This window comes from Oncorhynchus mykiss, chromosome 14 (genome assembly GCF_013265735.2).
Source record: "Oncorhynchus mykiss isolate Arlee chromosome 14, USDA_OmykA_1.1, whole genome shotgun sequence".
Taxonomy (NCBI): Eukaryota; Metazoa; Chordata; class Actinopteri; order Salmoniformes; family Salmonidae; genus Oncorhynchus; species Oncorhynchus mykiss.
Genome location: NC_048578.1, coordinates 23,098,035 through 23,112,624, shown reverse-complemented (window position 1 = coordinate 23,112,624; position 14,590 = coordinate 23,098,035). Strand labels below are relative to the sequence as shown.

Sequence of the window (14,590 nt, the reverse complement as noted above, 5' to 3'; positions counted from 1 at the left end):
ACAAATAACTTTCTTCTGAAACGTATCAGTATACTCTTGTTCTGAGAAATGAAGGCTATTGCTATTCCATGCGAGAAATTGCCAAGAAACTGAAAATCTCGTACAACGCTGTGTACTACTCCCATCACAGAACTGCGCAAACTGGCTCTAACCAGAATAGAAAGAGGAGTGGGAGGCCCAAGTGCACAACTGAGCAAGAGGACAAGTATATTAGAGTGTCAAAATTGAGAAAAAGACGCCTCACAAGTCCTCAACTGGCAAGTTCATTAAATAGTACCCGCAAAAAAACACCAGTTTCAACGTCAACAGTGAAGAGGCGAATCTGGGATGGTCTTCTAGGCAGAGTTGCAAAAAAAAAGCCATATCTCAGACTGACCAATAAAAATAAAAGATTAAGATGGGAAAAAGAACACAGACAGAGGAACTCTGCCTAGAAGGCCATGCTAACATAATGTGCAAAACTAATTGCAAAATGGGTTTTCTAAAATGGGTTTTCTAATGATCAATTAGCCTTTTAAAATGATACATTTCGATTAGCTAACACAACGTGCCATTGGAACACAGAAGTGATGACTGCTGATAATGGGGCCTCTGTACGCCTATGTAAATATTCCATTTAAAAAATCTGCCATTTCCAGCTACAATAGTCATTTACAACATTAATAATGTCTACACTGTATTTCTGATCAGTTTGATGTTATTTTAATGGACAAAAATGTGCTGCTCTTTAAAAAACAAGGACATTTCTATGTGACCCCAAGCTTTTGAACGGTAGTGTACATATGCGATGAGTAATGCAAGCTATGTAAACATTATTAAAGTGACTAGTGATCCATTTATTAAAATGGCCAAAGATGTACAGTCTGTTTGTAGGTAGCAGCCTCACAGTGATAATGATGGCTGTTTACCTATCTGATGGCCTTGAGATAGAAGCTATTTATCAGTTTTTGATGCACCTCTACTGACCTCGCCTTCTGGATGGTAGCGGGATGAACAGGCAGTGGCTCAGGTGGCTGTTGTTCTTGATGATCTTTTTGGCCTTACTCTGACATCGGGTACTGTAGGTGTCCTGGAGGGCAGGTAGTTTTCCCCCGAGGATGCGTTGTGCAGACCGCACCACCCTCTGGAGAGCTCTGCGGTTATGGGCGGTGCAGTTGCCATTCCAGGCGGTGATGCAGCCTGACAGGATGCTCTCAATTGTGTATCAATAAAAGTTTGTGAGGGTCTTAGATGACAAGCCAAATTTCTTCAGCCTCCTGTTGCATCTTCTTCACCACACTGTCTGTGTGGGTGGATAATTTCCATGATGTGTACGCCGAGGAACTTAAAACTTTCCACCTTCTCCACTGCTGTCCCTTCGATGTGGATAGGGGGGTGCTCCCTCTGCTGTTTCCTGAAGTCCAATATCATTTCCTTTGTTTTGCTGACACCACACTCCGAGTGCCCTCACCTCCTCCCTATAGGCCATCTCGTCGTTGTTGGTAATCAAGCCTACTACTGTTGTGTCGTCTGAAACTTGATGAGTTGGAGGCGTGCATGGCCACGCAGTCGTGGGTGAACAGGGAGTACAGGAGGGCCCTGAGCATGCACCATTGTGGGGCCCCAGATTTGAGGATCAGCGAAGTGGAGATGTTGTTTCCTACTTTCACCACCTGGGACCGGCCAGTCAGGAAGACCAGGACCCAATTGCACAGGGCAGGGTTGAGACCCAGTGCCTCAAGCTTAATGATGAGCTTGGAGGGTACTATGGTGTTGAATGATGAGCTGTATTCAATGAACAGCATTCTTAAATAGGTATTCCTCTTGTCCAGGTGGTGTAGGGCAGTGCGCAGTGTGATGACGATTGCATCATCTGTGGACCCCACCCAGTGCCACACTACTACCCATCTGACTGCAACACACACACTCACACACACCAGTGTTCCTCTCCATCGCACTAACACAGCTCTACAATTATAACTGGCTCAACAAAGTGCATCATTTTCTCTTGCACAGCACAGCAGTGTAGCAAAGAGAGTCTGCTAAGTCTGGCAGCAGCTCAGTAAATTGTACAAATGAAATTGAACAGGAAAAAGCCAGTAGGTAGAATAGCATCCTCGAAGCCCACTTTATTTGAAATATGGAGTCCTAGTGGATTACTGTGAGGCCTAGAATTCTGGAGCTCTGTTGATATGAATGTGCTTTTAAAGAAGCTGAAGGTGGTGGTTTAGAAAAAGGGAAACAAGACATTCTAGTACGAAGAGAGGAACGACACATGACTGCATAAATCCTCACAGCCAGAGGAGTGAAATGATGAAGTCAAAACGTAATGTTAAAGTGATAAATGCCCTGCAGGGCTTCTATTGATATTGAACAAATAATAAACACCAGAAGCGGAGCTCCTTATTGCGTTTCATTCATCTCAAACTCTCAGTTCCAAACCATTAAACAAACATCGATGGTACATTATCATTCTAGAAGGAGCTCTGCTTTCTCTCACTCCTGTCTCCCAAGGACGCGTTAATGACACGTCTCTATGGTTCACCTGACTGAGTGACTCATGATAACATATCTGTTGGCTCTGCCACTGTAATTTCATCTGACTGAGTGACTCATGATGATAACATATCTGTTGACTCTGCCACTGTAATTTCACCTGACTGAGTGACTCATGATGATAACATATCTGTTGGCTCTGCCACTGTAATTTCACCTGACTGAATGACTCATGATGATAACATATCTGTTGGCTCTGCCACTGTAATTTCACCTGACTGAGTGACTCATGATGATAACATATCTGTTGGCTCTGCCACTGTAATTTCACCTGACTGAGTGACTCATGATGATAACATATCTGTTGGCTCTGCCACTGTAATTTCACCTGACTGAGTGACTCATGATAACATATCTGTTGGCTCTGCCACTGTAATTTCATCTGACTGAGTGACTCATGATGATAACATATCTGTTGGCTCTGCCACTGTAATTTCATCTGACTGAGTGACTCATGATGATAACATATCTGTTGGCTCTGCCACTGTAATTTCATCTGACTGAATGACTCATGATAACATATCTGTTGGCTCTGCCACTGTAATTTCATCTGACTGAGTGACTCATGATAACTAATCTGTTGGCTCTGCCACTGTAATTTCATCTGACTGAGTGACTCATGATGATAACATATCTGTTGGCTCTGCCACTGTAATTTTATCTGACTGAGTGACTCATGATAACTAATCTGTTGACTCTGCCACTGTAATTTCACCTGACTGAGTGACTCATGACAACATATCTGTTGGCTCTGCCACTGAAATTTCACCTGACTGAGTGACTCATGATGATAACATATCTGTTGGCTCTGCCACTGTAATTTTATCTGACTGAGTGACTCATGATAACTAATCTGTTGACTCTGCCACTGTAATTTCACCTGACTGAGTGACTCATGATGATAACATATCTGTTGGCTCTGCCACTGTAATTTCATCTGACCGAGTGACTCATGATAACATATCTGTTGGCTCTGCCACTGTAATTTCATCTGACTGAGTGACTCATGATGATAACATATCTGTTGGCTCAGCCACTGTAATTTCACCTGACTGAATGACTCATGATGATAACATATCTGTTGGCTCTGCCACTGTAATTTCATCTGACTGAGTAACTTGTGATGATGACAAATCTGTGGGCTCTGCCACTGGGCAAACAGCCTATGGCTAGGGTCAGTTTGTTATATCTGGAGTACTTCTCCTGTCTTATCCGGTGTCCTGTGAGAGTTTAAGTATGCTCTCTCTAATTCTTTCTTTCTTTCTTTCTTTCTTTCTTTCTTTCTTTCTTTATTTCTTTCTTTCTTTCTTTCTTTCTTTCCCTCGGAGGACCTGAGCCTTAAGACCATGTCTCAGGACTACCTGGCATGATGACTCCTTGCTGTCCCCAGTCCACCTGGCCGTGCTGCTGCTCCAGTTGCAACTGCTCTGCCTGCGGTTGTGGAACCCTGACCTGTTCACCGGATGTGCTACATGTCCTAGACCTGCTGTTCTCAACTCTCTAGAGACAGGAGGAGCTGTAGAGATACTACTAATGACCGGCTATGAAAAGCCAACTGACATTTACTCCTGAGGTGCTGACTTGCTGTACCCTTGACAACTAATGTGATTATTATTATTTGACCATGCTGGTCATTTATGAACATTTGAACATCTTAGCCTGGTTCCTCTCTAGGTTTCTTTCTAGGTTTTGGTCTTTCTAGGGAGTTTTTCCTAGCCACCGTGCTTCTACACCTGCATTGCTTGCTGTTTGGGGTTTTAGGTTGGGTTTCTGTACAGCACTTTGAGATATCAGCTGATGTAAGAAGGGCGACATAAATACATTTGATTTGATTTGACAGCTACAGTCCAATGATGTGTCTATAGTTCACCTGACTGTGTGACATATGATGATGATACATGACTATGGGCAACCCCTCCCTGACGATAGAGCCAAGAGGTTCAGTATAAATGGCGTTAATGACAGATTTGAATTACTATTTGAGTTGTGTATGCGTGTCACAAAATAGGATTAACTAAGGGTTTCAAAGCTTTTGCCATCCTGCCATCTGTCTGTCTGGAACTGAGCTGTGTGGATCTCAGGTCCTCAGACTGATAATAGTCATAAGTCCATCTGGCTGACTCAGCGCAGCATGTTCATTTTAATAGAGACAAAGAAAATGGCAGACGTAGGCAAATGTGAGAAGAGTCGCAGGATGTACAGAATCCAACAACTAGTCTGCAGTTACAGTCAGAAACATCCACTGGATACTGCAGACACACAGACACAAACACTCCAGACACTCCCCCTAGTCTCTACTGCAGCCACACAGACACAAACCCTCTAGACACTCCCCCTAGTCTCTACCTCAACCACATACACTCTGTGGACACTCAGACATTCACAGAGTTCAAGTAACAGACACATATTGACATCAATTGTTTAGAGGAGCCTGTGTGAATCAAGCCTTCTTGATTAAATTGCTGCAAAGAAACCCCTACTAAAGGACATCAATAATAAGAAGAGACTTGCTTGGACCAAGAAACATGAGCAATGGACATTAGACCGGTGGAAATCTGTCATTTAATCTGATGAGTCCAAATTTGACATTTTTTGGTTCCAACAGCCGTGTCTTTGTGAGACACAGAGTAGGTGAACGGATGATGGTGTGGGGGTGCTTTGCTGGTGACACTGTCAGTGATTTATTTATAATTCAAGGCACACTTAAACCAGCATGGCTACCACAGCATTCTGCAGCGATACGCCATCCCAATTTGTTTGCACTAAATGGGACAATCCTTTTTTTTTTAAATAGGAAAATGACCCAACACACCTCCAGGCTGTGTAAGGGCTATTTGACCAAGAAGGAGAGTGATGGAGTGCTGCATTAGATAACCTGGTCTACACAATCACCCAACCTCAACCCAACTAAAATGGTTTGTCAATATTATTCTACAATGTAGAAAATAGTGAAAATAAAGAAAAATCCTTGAATGAGTAGGTGTGTCCAAACTTTTGACTGGTACTGTATGTCTAAAATACACATCTAGATTCAGATTCAAAACTCCAAATATGCATTGGAAATGGTCTGTATTCTCTAGAATATCAAGTGGGAGGTTAGAACATTTCTTTCACATGACCCATCAATTTAGACAAGTGTTTGGGTGAAAATTATAAAATATTTATAACATTTTTATCTGAACACTTTCAAAGTCATATTAGGATATATTTTTACCTGTAGTTTTTCCTTCTTGTAGGCTGCAACTTAAACAGATTTTAGTCATGAAATCTTTGTTGTTTACTACACTATCTTCTTCTTCACTTCTAGCGTAGTGATTAGAGCATTGGGCCAGTAACCAAAAGGATGCTAGATCAAATCCCCGAGCTGACAAGTTAAAAATCTGTCGTTCTGCCTCTGAACAAGGCAGTTAAACCACTGTTCTTAGGCCGCCATTGTAAATAAGAATTTGTTCTTAACTGACTTGCCTAGTTAAATAAAGGTAAAATAAAAAATGGCCTCATGTTAATCCTTAAATAGATGGGTGGGGCTACAGTAGAGGTATGGTTAGGATTAAATGACCCATACCTGACATAAGGGGCGGTCCTGTCATGTTCATGGGAGCCATGCCAAGGTTGTTCATGGCGGTGGCCCAGGCGTTGGGGTCTGACATGGGGTTGGACATGTCCATGGATATGTTACAAATCCCTTCTGCAGAGAGAGAGAGAGAGAGAGAGTCAGTCAGTCAGAATACGGTACAATCAGATATGGTCTCAAATGATTTGTTCAATTGCCTCTAATTTCCTATTTAAAAGCTTCTATAACACAGTAAAGAACTTGTAACTATTTTTTTGAGAGGTCATCTGTCCAGTGACACCAACTTTTACATTCTATTCAGAGGTTATTAGAATTCATTCCCCTCTTGGCTGAACTTCCTCTGACCTCTTGTAAGAGAGGGCCTCCTGATGATGCTGCTTCTCTTCCCTGGCCGACACTACAAACTCTCAGAATGAACAACAGTACTACCACAACACACTCCTCAGATAGAATCTACACAATAAAACTTCAGTAAAAGAGCAGGGCTAGTTTATGTTTCTTTGTCACGGTCAATTTAGGGGAATAAAGCTCACGAAAAGAAGATTACTAGCTTTGGTACTGAGCAAAAAGCCATTTCTAAAGCAGTCGGGCATTCAAAACTTGAAAAAAAATCGATGGCCTAATATTACAGACACACACATCAATTCAGACACAACCCCAGGGAAAGCAGTCTGGTTTTCTGCCAAGATCCCTACAGTAAAATACCCCAAGTAAACAAGAACGCATCACACATTCAACCCCAGCCTATTCCTCCCATCTAAACCGTTTCACAACTGTAAATGGGCTTTCTGGCTCTCATTTATTTTACCTGTCCCTCTGACAGACGGTAAAGTGTGTTGACTGGCTGTGGCACTGAACTGCTCTCCTGCCTTATGATGCCAAAACAAACCGTTGGTGATGATGAGAACAACACTTCACACACCTCAAAGGTCACTGTCATCTGCTAACACTGATGCTGTGTGTGTGTGCGTGCGTGTGTGTACACGCGCACGCTCGCGCACTGTCTAATCACTTGAGCAGCAGACTGATTGGTCCGAGGTAGCTGAGGGTCTGGTATAATAAAGGAATAATGATGTTTCCTCTGTCTGTTATAATAAAGGACTAATGATGTTATCTCTGTCTGGTATAATAAAGGACTAATGATGTTACCTCTGTCTGGTATAATAAAGGACAAATGATGTTATCTCTGTCTGGTATAATAAAGGACTAATGATGTTCTCTCTGTCTGGTATAATAAAGGACTAATGATGTTATCTCTGTCTGGTATAATAAAGGACTAATGATGTGATCTCTGTCTGGTATAATAAAGGACTAATCATGTTATCTCTGTCTGGTATAATAAAGGACTAATGATGTCCTCTGTCTGGTATAATAAAGGACTAATGATGTTCTCTCTGTCTGGTATAATAAAGGACTAATGATGTTTCCTCTGTCTGGTATAATAAAGGACTAATGATGTTCTCTCTGTCTGGTATAATAAAGGACTAATGACGTTCTCTCTGTCTGGTATAATAAAGGACTAATCATGTTATCTCTGTCTGGTATAATAAAGGACTAATGATGTTTCCTCTGTCTGGTATAATAAAGGACTAATGATGTTTCCTCTGTCTGGTATAATAAAGGACTAATGATGTTCTCTGTCTGGTATAATAAAGGACTAATGATGTCCTCTGTCTGGTATAATAAAGGACTAATGATGTTCTCTCTGTCTGGTATAATAAAGGACTAATGATGTTTCCTCTGTCTGGTATAATAAAGGACTAATGATGTTCTCTCTGTCTGGTATAATAAAGGACTAATGACGTTCTCTCTGTCTGGTATAATAAAGGACTAATCATGTTATCTCTGTCTGGTATAATAAAGGACTAATGATGTTTCCTCTGTCTGGTATAATAAAGGACTAATGATGTTTCCTCTGTCTGGTATAATAAAGGACTAATGATGTTCTCTGTCTGGTATAATAAAGGACTAATGATGTTTCCTCTGTCTGGTATAATAAAGGACTAATGATGTTATCTCTGTCTGGTATAATAAAGGACTAATGATGTTATCTCTGTCTGTGTTACGTTCTGACCTTAGTTCCTTTTTTATGTATTTGTGTTAGGTTGGTCAGGGCGTGAGTTGGGGTGGGTAGTCTATGTCCTTTTTCTATGTTGTTATATTTCTATGTGTTTGTGTCAGGTTTTCGCCTTAGTTCCTTTGTTTTGTCTTTGTTTTAGTATGGTCAGGGCGTGAGTGTCCAGACTCCTGGACATGGGAGGAGATCTTGGATGGCAAGGGACCCTGGGTACAGCCCTTGAGAATATCGCCGACCCAAGGCAGATCTGGAGGCAGCGAAAGCCGAGAGGCGGTGGGTGATATGAGGAGGCAGCACGGCAGCGCGGCTGGGACGAGAGGCAGCCCCAAAAATGTATTGGGGGGGGGCACACGGGGAGTGTGGCTAAGTCAGGTAGGAGACCTGCACCAACTCCCTGTGCTTACCGTGGAGAGAGGTGGACCGGGCAGGCACCGTGTTATGCTGTGAGGCGCACGGTGTCCCTGGTGCGCAGGCATAGCCCGGTGCATTACATAGCTGCGCCTCATATCGGCCGGGCTAGAGTGGGCATCGAGTCCAGGTGCCATGAAGCCGGCTCAGCACATCTGGTCTCCAGTGCGTCTCCTCGGGCCGGGGTACATTGCACCAGCCCTGCGCATGGTGTCCCCTGTTCGCCAGCACAGCCCAGTGCGGTCGATTCCACCTCACCGCACTGGCCTGGCTACGGGGAGCATCCAGCCAGGTAGGGTTGGGCAGGCTCGGTGCTCGAGACCTCCAGTGCTCCTCCACGGTCCGGTCTATCCTGTGCCTCCTCCACACACCAGGCCTCCGGTGGCAGCCCCCCGCACCAGGCTGTCTCTCCGTCTCCTCCGTACAGAGTCTCCCGTCTGTCCTGAGCTGCCAGAGTCTCCCGTCTGTCCTGAGCTGCCAGAGCCGCCTGTCTGTCCTGAGCTGCCAGAGTCGCACGTCTGTCCTGAGCTGCCAGAGCTGCCCACCAGTCAGGAGCTTCCGGAATCGCCCTTCACTCCGCAGGTGCCGGAGTCTCCCGCCTGTCCGGTGCTGCCGGAATCTCCCGTCTGTCCGGTGCTGCCGGAATCTCCCGTCCATTCGGGACCTGTGGCTTGGGTCCCCAGTCCGAGGTTGGCGGCGAGGGTCGCCGCTCTAAAGAGGCCACGGAGGCAGGTTAAAAGGCGGACAAAGACTATGGTGGAGTGGGGTCAACGTCCCGCGCCAGAGCCGCCACCGCGGACAGACACCCACCCAGACCCTCCCCTATGGGTTCAGGTTTTGTGGCCGCAGTCCGCACCTTTGTGGGGGGGTACTGTCACGTTCTGACCTTAGTTCCTTTGTTTTGTCTTTGTTTTAGTATGGTCAGGGCGTGAGTTGGGGTGGGCAGTCCATGTTCTTTTTTCTATGATTTGGGATTTCTGTGTTTGGCCTGGTATGGTTCTCAATCAGAGGCAAATGTCAATCGTTGTCCCCGATTGAGAACCATACTTAGGTAGCCTGTTTTCACCCTTGAGTTGTGGGTGATTATATTTTCTGTTTTGTGTCTGCACCAGACAGAACTGTTTCGGTTTCATTTCGTTCTCTTTGTTGTTTTATTCTTTAGTTTTCTGAGTTATAATAAATATCATGAACACTTACGACGCTGCGCATTGGTCCTCCGATCCTCCTACTACTCCTCGTCAGAGGAGAGACAACCGTTACAGTTTGGCCTAGTATGGTTCTCAATCAGAGGCAGGTGTCGTTCGTTGTCTCTGATTGAGAATCATACTTAGGTAGCCTGTTTTCCCCATTTTGGTTGTGGGTGTTTGTTTTCTGTTTTGTGTCTGCACCAGACAGGACTGTTTCGGTTTCATTCCGGTCTCTTGTTGTTTTTGTTATGTTATCTCTGTCTGGTATAATAAAGGACTAATGATGTTCTCTCTGTCTGGTATAATAAAGGACTAATGATGTTATCTCTGTCTGGTATAATAAAGGACTAATGATGTTATCTCTGTCTGGTATAATAAAGGACTAATGATGTTGCCTCTGTCTCGTATAGCAAAGGACTAATGACATTACCTCTTTCCCTGCATCCCTGATGCTGTCATTACACTCTCATCTCTGGGTTGCCATGGCAAAGGCTGTAAAAACCTTACTCTGTTGTTCCAATGTAAATGTCTCTCACAATATCCCTAGAGGCCTGTTAACCAATTATACACTCATTAACCAATTACACACTGATTGGTGGTTCCAGTGTTAAGGTGCTGTAAATATTTTGACAGAGGGGGTGGTTGTTTTACTGCAGTTTTAAAGCAGTCATCAGGGTGTCTGACCAAACAGTCAGGCAGAGATGAAGCTCAGAGGCTTGTTAACCTATTACACTGTAACGCTTGTCGTCTGGGGAAGGAGAGGAGGACCAAGGTGCAGCGTCGTAAGTGTTCATATTTTAAATATTTTAATGAAAACTGAAAACAAAACAATAAACAACCAACGAACAGTCCTGTAAGGTGCAACACAACACTAAACAGAAAATAAACACCCAACGAAACACAGGTGGAAAAAGGCTACCTAAGTATGATTCTCAATCAGAGACAATTAACAACACCTGCCTCTGATTGAGAACCATACCAGGCCAAATTCAAAAACCAACATAGAAAAACGAACATAGACAACTCAACCAACTCACGCCCTGACCATACTAAAACAAAGACATAACAAAGGAACTAATGTCAGAACGCGACAGTACCCCCCCCCCCCCCCCCCCAAAAGTGTGGACTCCGGCCGCAAAACCTAAACCTATAGGGGAGGGTCTGGGAGGGTGTCTGTCCGCGGTGGCGGCTTTGGCGCGGGACGTGGACCCCACTCAACCATAGTCCTTCTACGCCTCTCTACCCGCCTCCGTGGCCTCTTTAACGCGGCGACCCTCGCCGCCGACCTCGGACTGGGGACCCAAGCCACGGGTCCCGAATGGACGGGAGATTCCGGCAGCGCCGGACAGACGGAAGATTCCGGCAGCGCAGGACACGCGGGATACTCCGGCAGCGCTGGGCAGGAGGAAGGCTCTGGCAGCGCTGGACAGGCGGGAGCACCTGTAGGGAGGAGACAGAGAGACAGCCTGGTGTGGGGAGCTGCCACCAGAGGGCTGGTGCGTGAAGACTTACAGAAAATGTTTGACCTCTGTCATTGCCAACAAAGGGTATGTAACAAATTATTGGGATAAACTTTTGTTATTGAGCAAATACTTATTTTCCACCATAATTAGGAAATAAATTCATAAAAAATCCTACAATGTGATTTTCTGGATTTTTTTCTTCTCATTTTGTCTGTCATAGTTGAAGTGTACCTCTGATGAAAATTACAGGCCTCTCTCATCTTTTTAAGTGGAAGAACTTGCACAGTTGGTGGCTGACTAAATACTTTTTTGCCCCACTGTATCACCAGTGTTCAGTGACATATCCCCAGTGTTCAATTCCCATGAAAGAGCCATTGTCTCTCAAAGGATCCCGATGCATCCATACTGTTTAGCTCATTACAGAAGGCCTGGGTTGTCTTAGGAGTTCTGATCTTATCAGGTTGATAGTTATCTAAGGGCTGAAGGCTTTGAGAGAGAGTTAAAGTGCAGGTCGAGGTCAAGGTAACCCTCATGCCCTGTAATGATAAGATGTCGTGGAGGAAATGTCCACAGTGCCTCTCACTAGTTCACTCCTCCCTCCCTCTTTCCATCCATCCATTCATCCCTCCCTCCCTCCCTGGGCACTGGCCTCCTGGGATTTAGAGCTTCATAGAGTGACCTTGAGGCCAGAGCTCTGGCATGGCTCCCCTCAGCTCCCTTCCACTCAATCACATCCACACAGAGCAGAGGGAGTGTGTCTGAATAGAAATCAGCAGTGGAAAGATCAACACTAGCACACACACACACACGCACACACATGCTCGCACACACACACACACACACACACACGCACACACGCTCGCACACACACAAACGCACACATACACACACACACACACACATGCTCGCACACACACGCACACACGCTCGCACACACACTCTCGCACACACGCACACACATGCTCGCACACACACTCGCACACACACAAACGCACACACACACATGCTCGCACACACACACACACACACACAAGCGCACACATACACACATAGCTGCCTGAGAAACTTGAGCCAGTAAAAATAATCACCTGCCATCATGGGAATGCTGAATATGTGTGTTCAAGATTAAAATCATCTGTTTTACCATTTTACTGGTTATTATATGACAGGGATTGGTGTAAGGTCCATTTCAAGATTCAATTCAATTCACTCAAATTTGTTGAAAATCAAAACAATGGATGCACATTCTCAAGGCAGTCTCGAAGCATCTAGTCAATAGGGACCCACTTCACCCACTTATCATTTGTTACAGTAGGCCCATTTTTTCCCTTGATGACCCTACCCAGCCCATGTTTTCCTTGAGGCCCCCATTATTAGTCAGATAATGATAATTTTGCGGCAAAAAAAAACACGAGAGTCACACTAGGCTAAAACTTTACCAGCCCATCTGGTATTTGGATTCAAAATACAAGATGGCGTAGCAGTCAGACGTCTTTTTCCTTCGTCTTGTCGCGTCCCATATATTTTCTAAACATCAACTTCAAAACACTCTCCTGCAACCCACCTCACCCAATGGGGTGCGGATCTGTTACTTTTTTTATAAACTTATTTTTATTCACCTCGAATCCGGAATCCCCAAACAGAAGCTAGCCAGCTCGCTAGCTACTAGCTAGTAGTCAGCTAACCACTGCTAGAGGTCATTAGCTAACCTTTAGCTCGGAAAGCTCTCGCCAGTTCGTACAACGCGACTCAAACCAGAGCATACCAGACCTATTTTCTCTCCAAATCCCCGGATTCCTACTGCAAGCTCTGGACATTTTCACCTGGATCACCACAGCTAGCTAGCTGCTACCCAGGTGACTTCTGGCTAACGTCGGTCCCGGAGCAAGCACCAATTAGCCTGGAGCTAGCCCATGCTAGGCCCTTTCTCCCAGTCTGGTAAAAGAGGCCCATCAGCAACTCCTGGGCTACAATACCTGGACCCCTTCCACTGCCGATACGGGGCACGGAACCCAGCCGATCCTTTTCGACTGGACTACGACCTAATCTGCTCGAGGGGGTGCTCAAACGTCCCCTGAATGCCCATCCGCTATCCGCACCCCGCTAGCTGCTAGACACAGCCCGCTAGCTGTCTAGAGCATATTGGACTGTTAGCTGTATAGATACATTAGCCAATTTCTTGGGCCACTATACCTATTTTTCCAATTGGTCTTGGACCCCTCTGCTACTCGGGAACTCTACTAATCAATCACGACTGGTCTATCGACGTCACCGCACCTGGAAGCTAAAACAGATTTTCCTCCATCGAGACGTCCCTCTAAGGCCCTTCTGCTAGCTTGCTAGCCCCGGTCTGCTAGCTTGCTAGCCCTGCCCCTTGTCCATTACTGTCCTGGTTAGTGAGTATTGTCTTATTTCACTGTAGAGCCTCTAGCCCTGCTCAATATGCCTTAACCTATAATTTAGTTCCACCTCCCACATATGCGGTGATATCACCTGGTTTAAACGTCTCTACAGACAATATCTCTCTCATCATTACTCAATTTCCATAGGTTTACCTCCAATGTACTCACATCCTACCATACCTCTGTCTGTACATTATGCCTTCAATCTATTCTATCGCCCCGAGAATCCTCCTCTCTGTTCTGAACGCACTAGACGACCAGTCTTGATAGCATTTAGCCATACCCTTATCCTACTCCTCCTCTGTTCTTCCGGTGATGTAGAGGTTAATCCAGGCCCTGCAGTGCCTAGCTCCACTCCTACTCCCCAGGTGCTCTCATTTGTTGACTTCTGTAAACGTAAAAGCCTTGGTTTCATGCATATTAACATTAGAAGACTCCTCAAGTTTGTTTTATTCAAAGCTTTAGCACACTCTACCAAACTGGATGTGCTAGCCATGTCTGAATCCTGGCCCTTCGGTAGACCACCAAAAACCCTGAAATTTCCATCCCTAACTATCACATTTTCCGACAAAATAAAAAACTGCCAATCTACTGCAGAGATAGCCTGCAGAGTGTTGTCTTACTATCCAGGTCTGTACCCAAACAATTCTACTTTTAAAAATCCACCTTTCCAGAAACAAGTCTCTCACCGTTGCCACTTACTATAGACCACCCTCTGCCCCCAGCTGTGCCCTTGACACCATATGTGAATTGATTGCCCCCCATCTATCTTCTGAGCTCGTGCTGCCATCCTACAATCTAAGCTAGATGCCCTCAATCACACACAAATGATCAACGAACCCACCAGATACAACCCCAAATCCGTAAACACGGGCACCCTCATAGATATCATCCTAACAAATTTGTCCTCCAAATACACCTCTGCTGTCTTCAGCCAATATCTC

At 44.9% G+C, this 14,590-nt stretch overlaps 1 protein-coding gene across 1 annotated transcript in view; it reads right to left on the bottom strand.

Moving 5' to 3' along the window:
• The window catches only part of LOC110487749 (ecto-NOX disulfide-thiol exchanger 2-like), a 354,612-nt gene that overhangs the window by 143,745 nt on the left and 196,277 nt on the right, over positions 1-14,590 (bottom strand). Inside the window, exon 4 of the mRNA XM_036943160.1 lies at positions 6,101-6,223. Coding sequence (XP_036799055.1) covers positions 6,101-6,203 — 103 coding nt within the window. The 5' untranslated portion in view covers positions 6,204-6,223. The remainder of the gene's footprint in view (positions 1-6,100; positions 6,224-14,590) is intronic.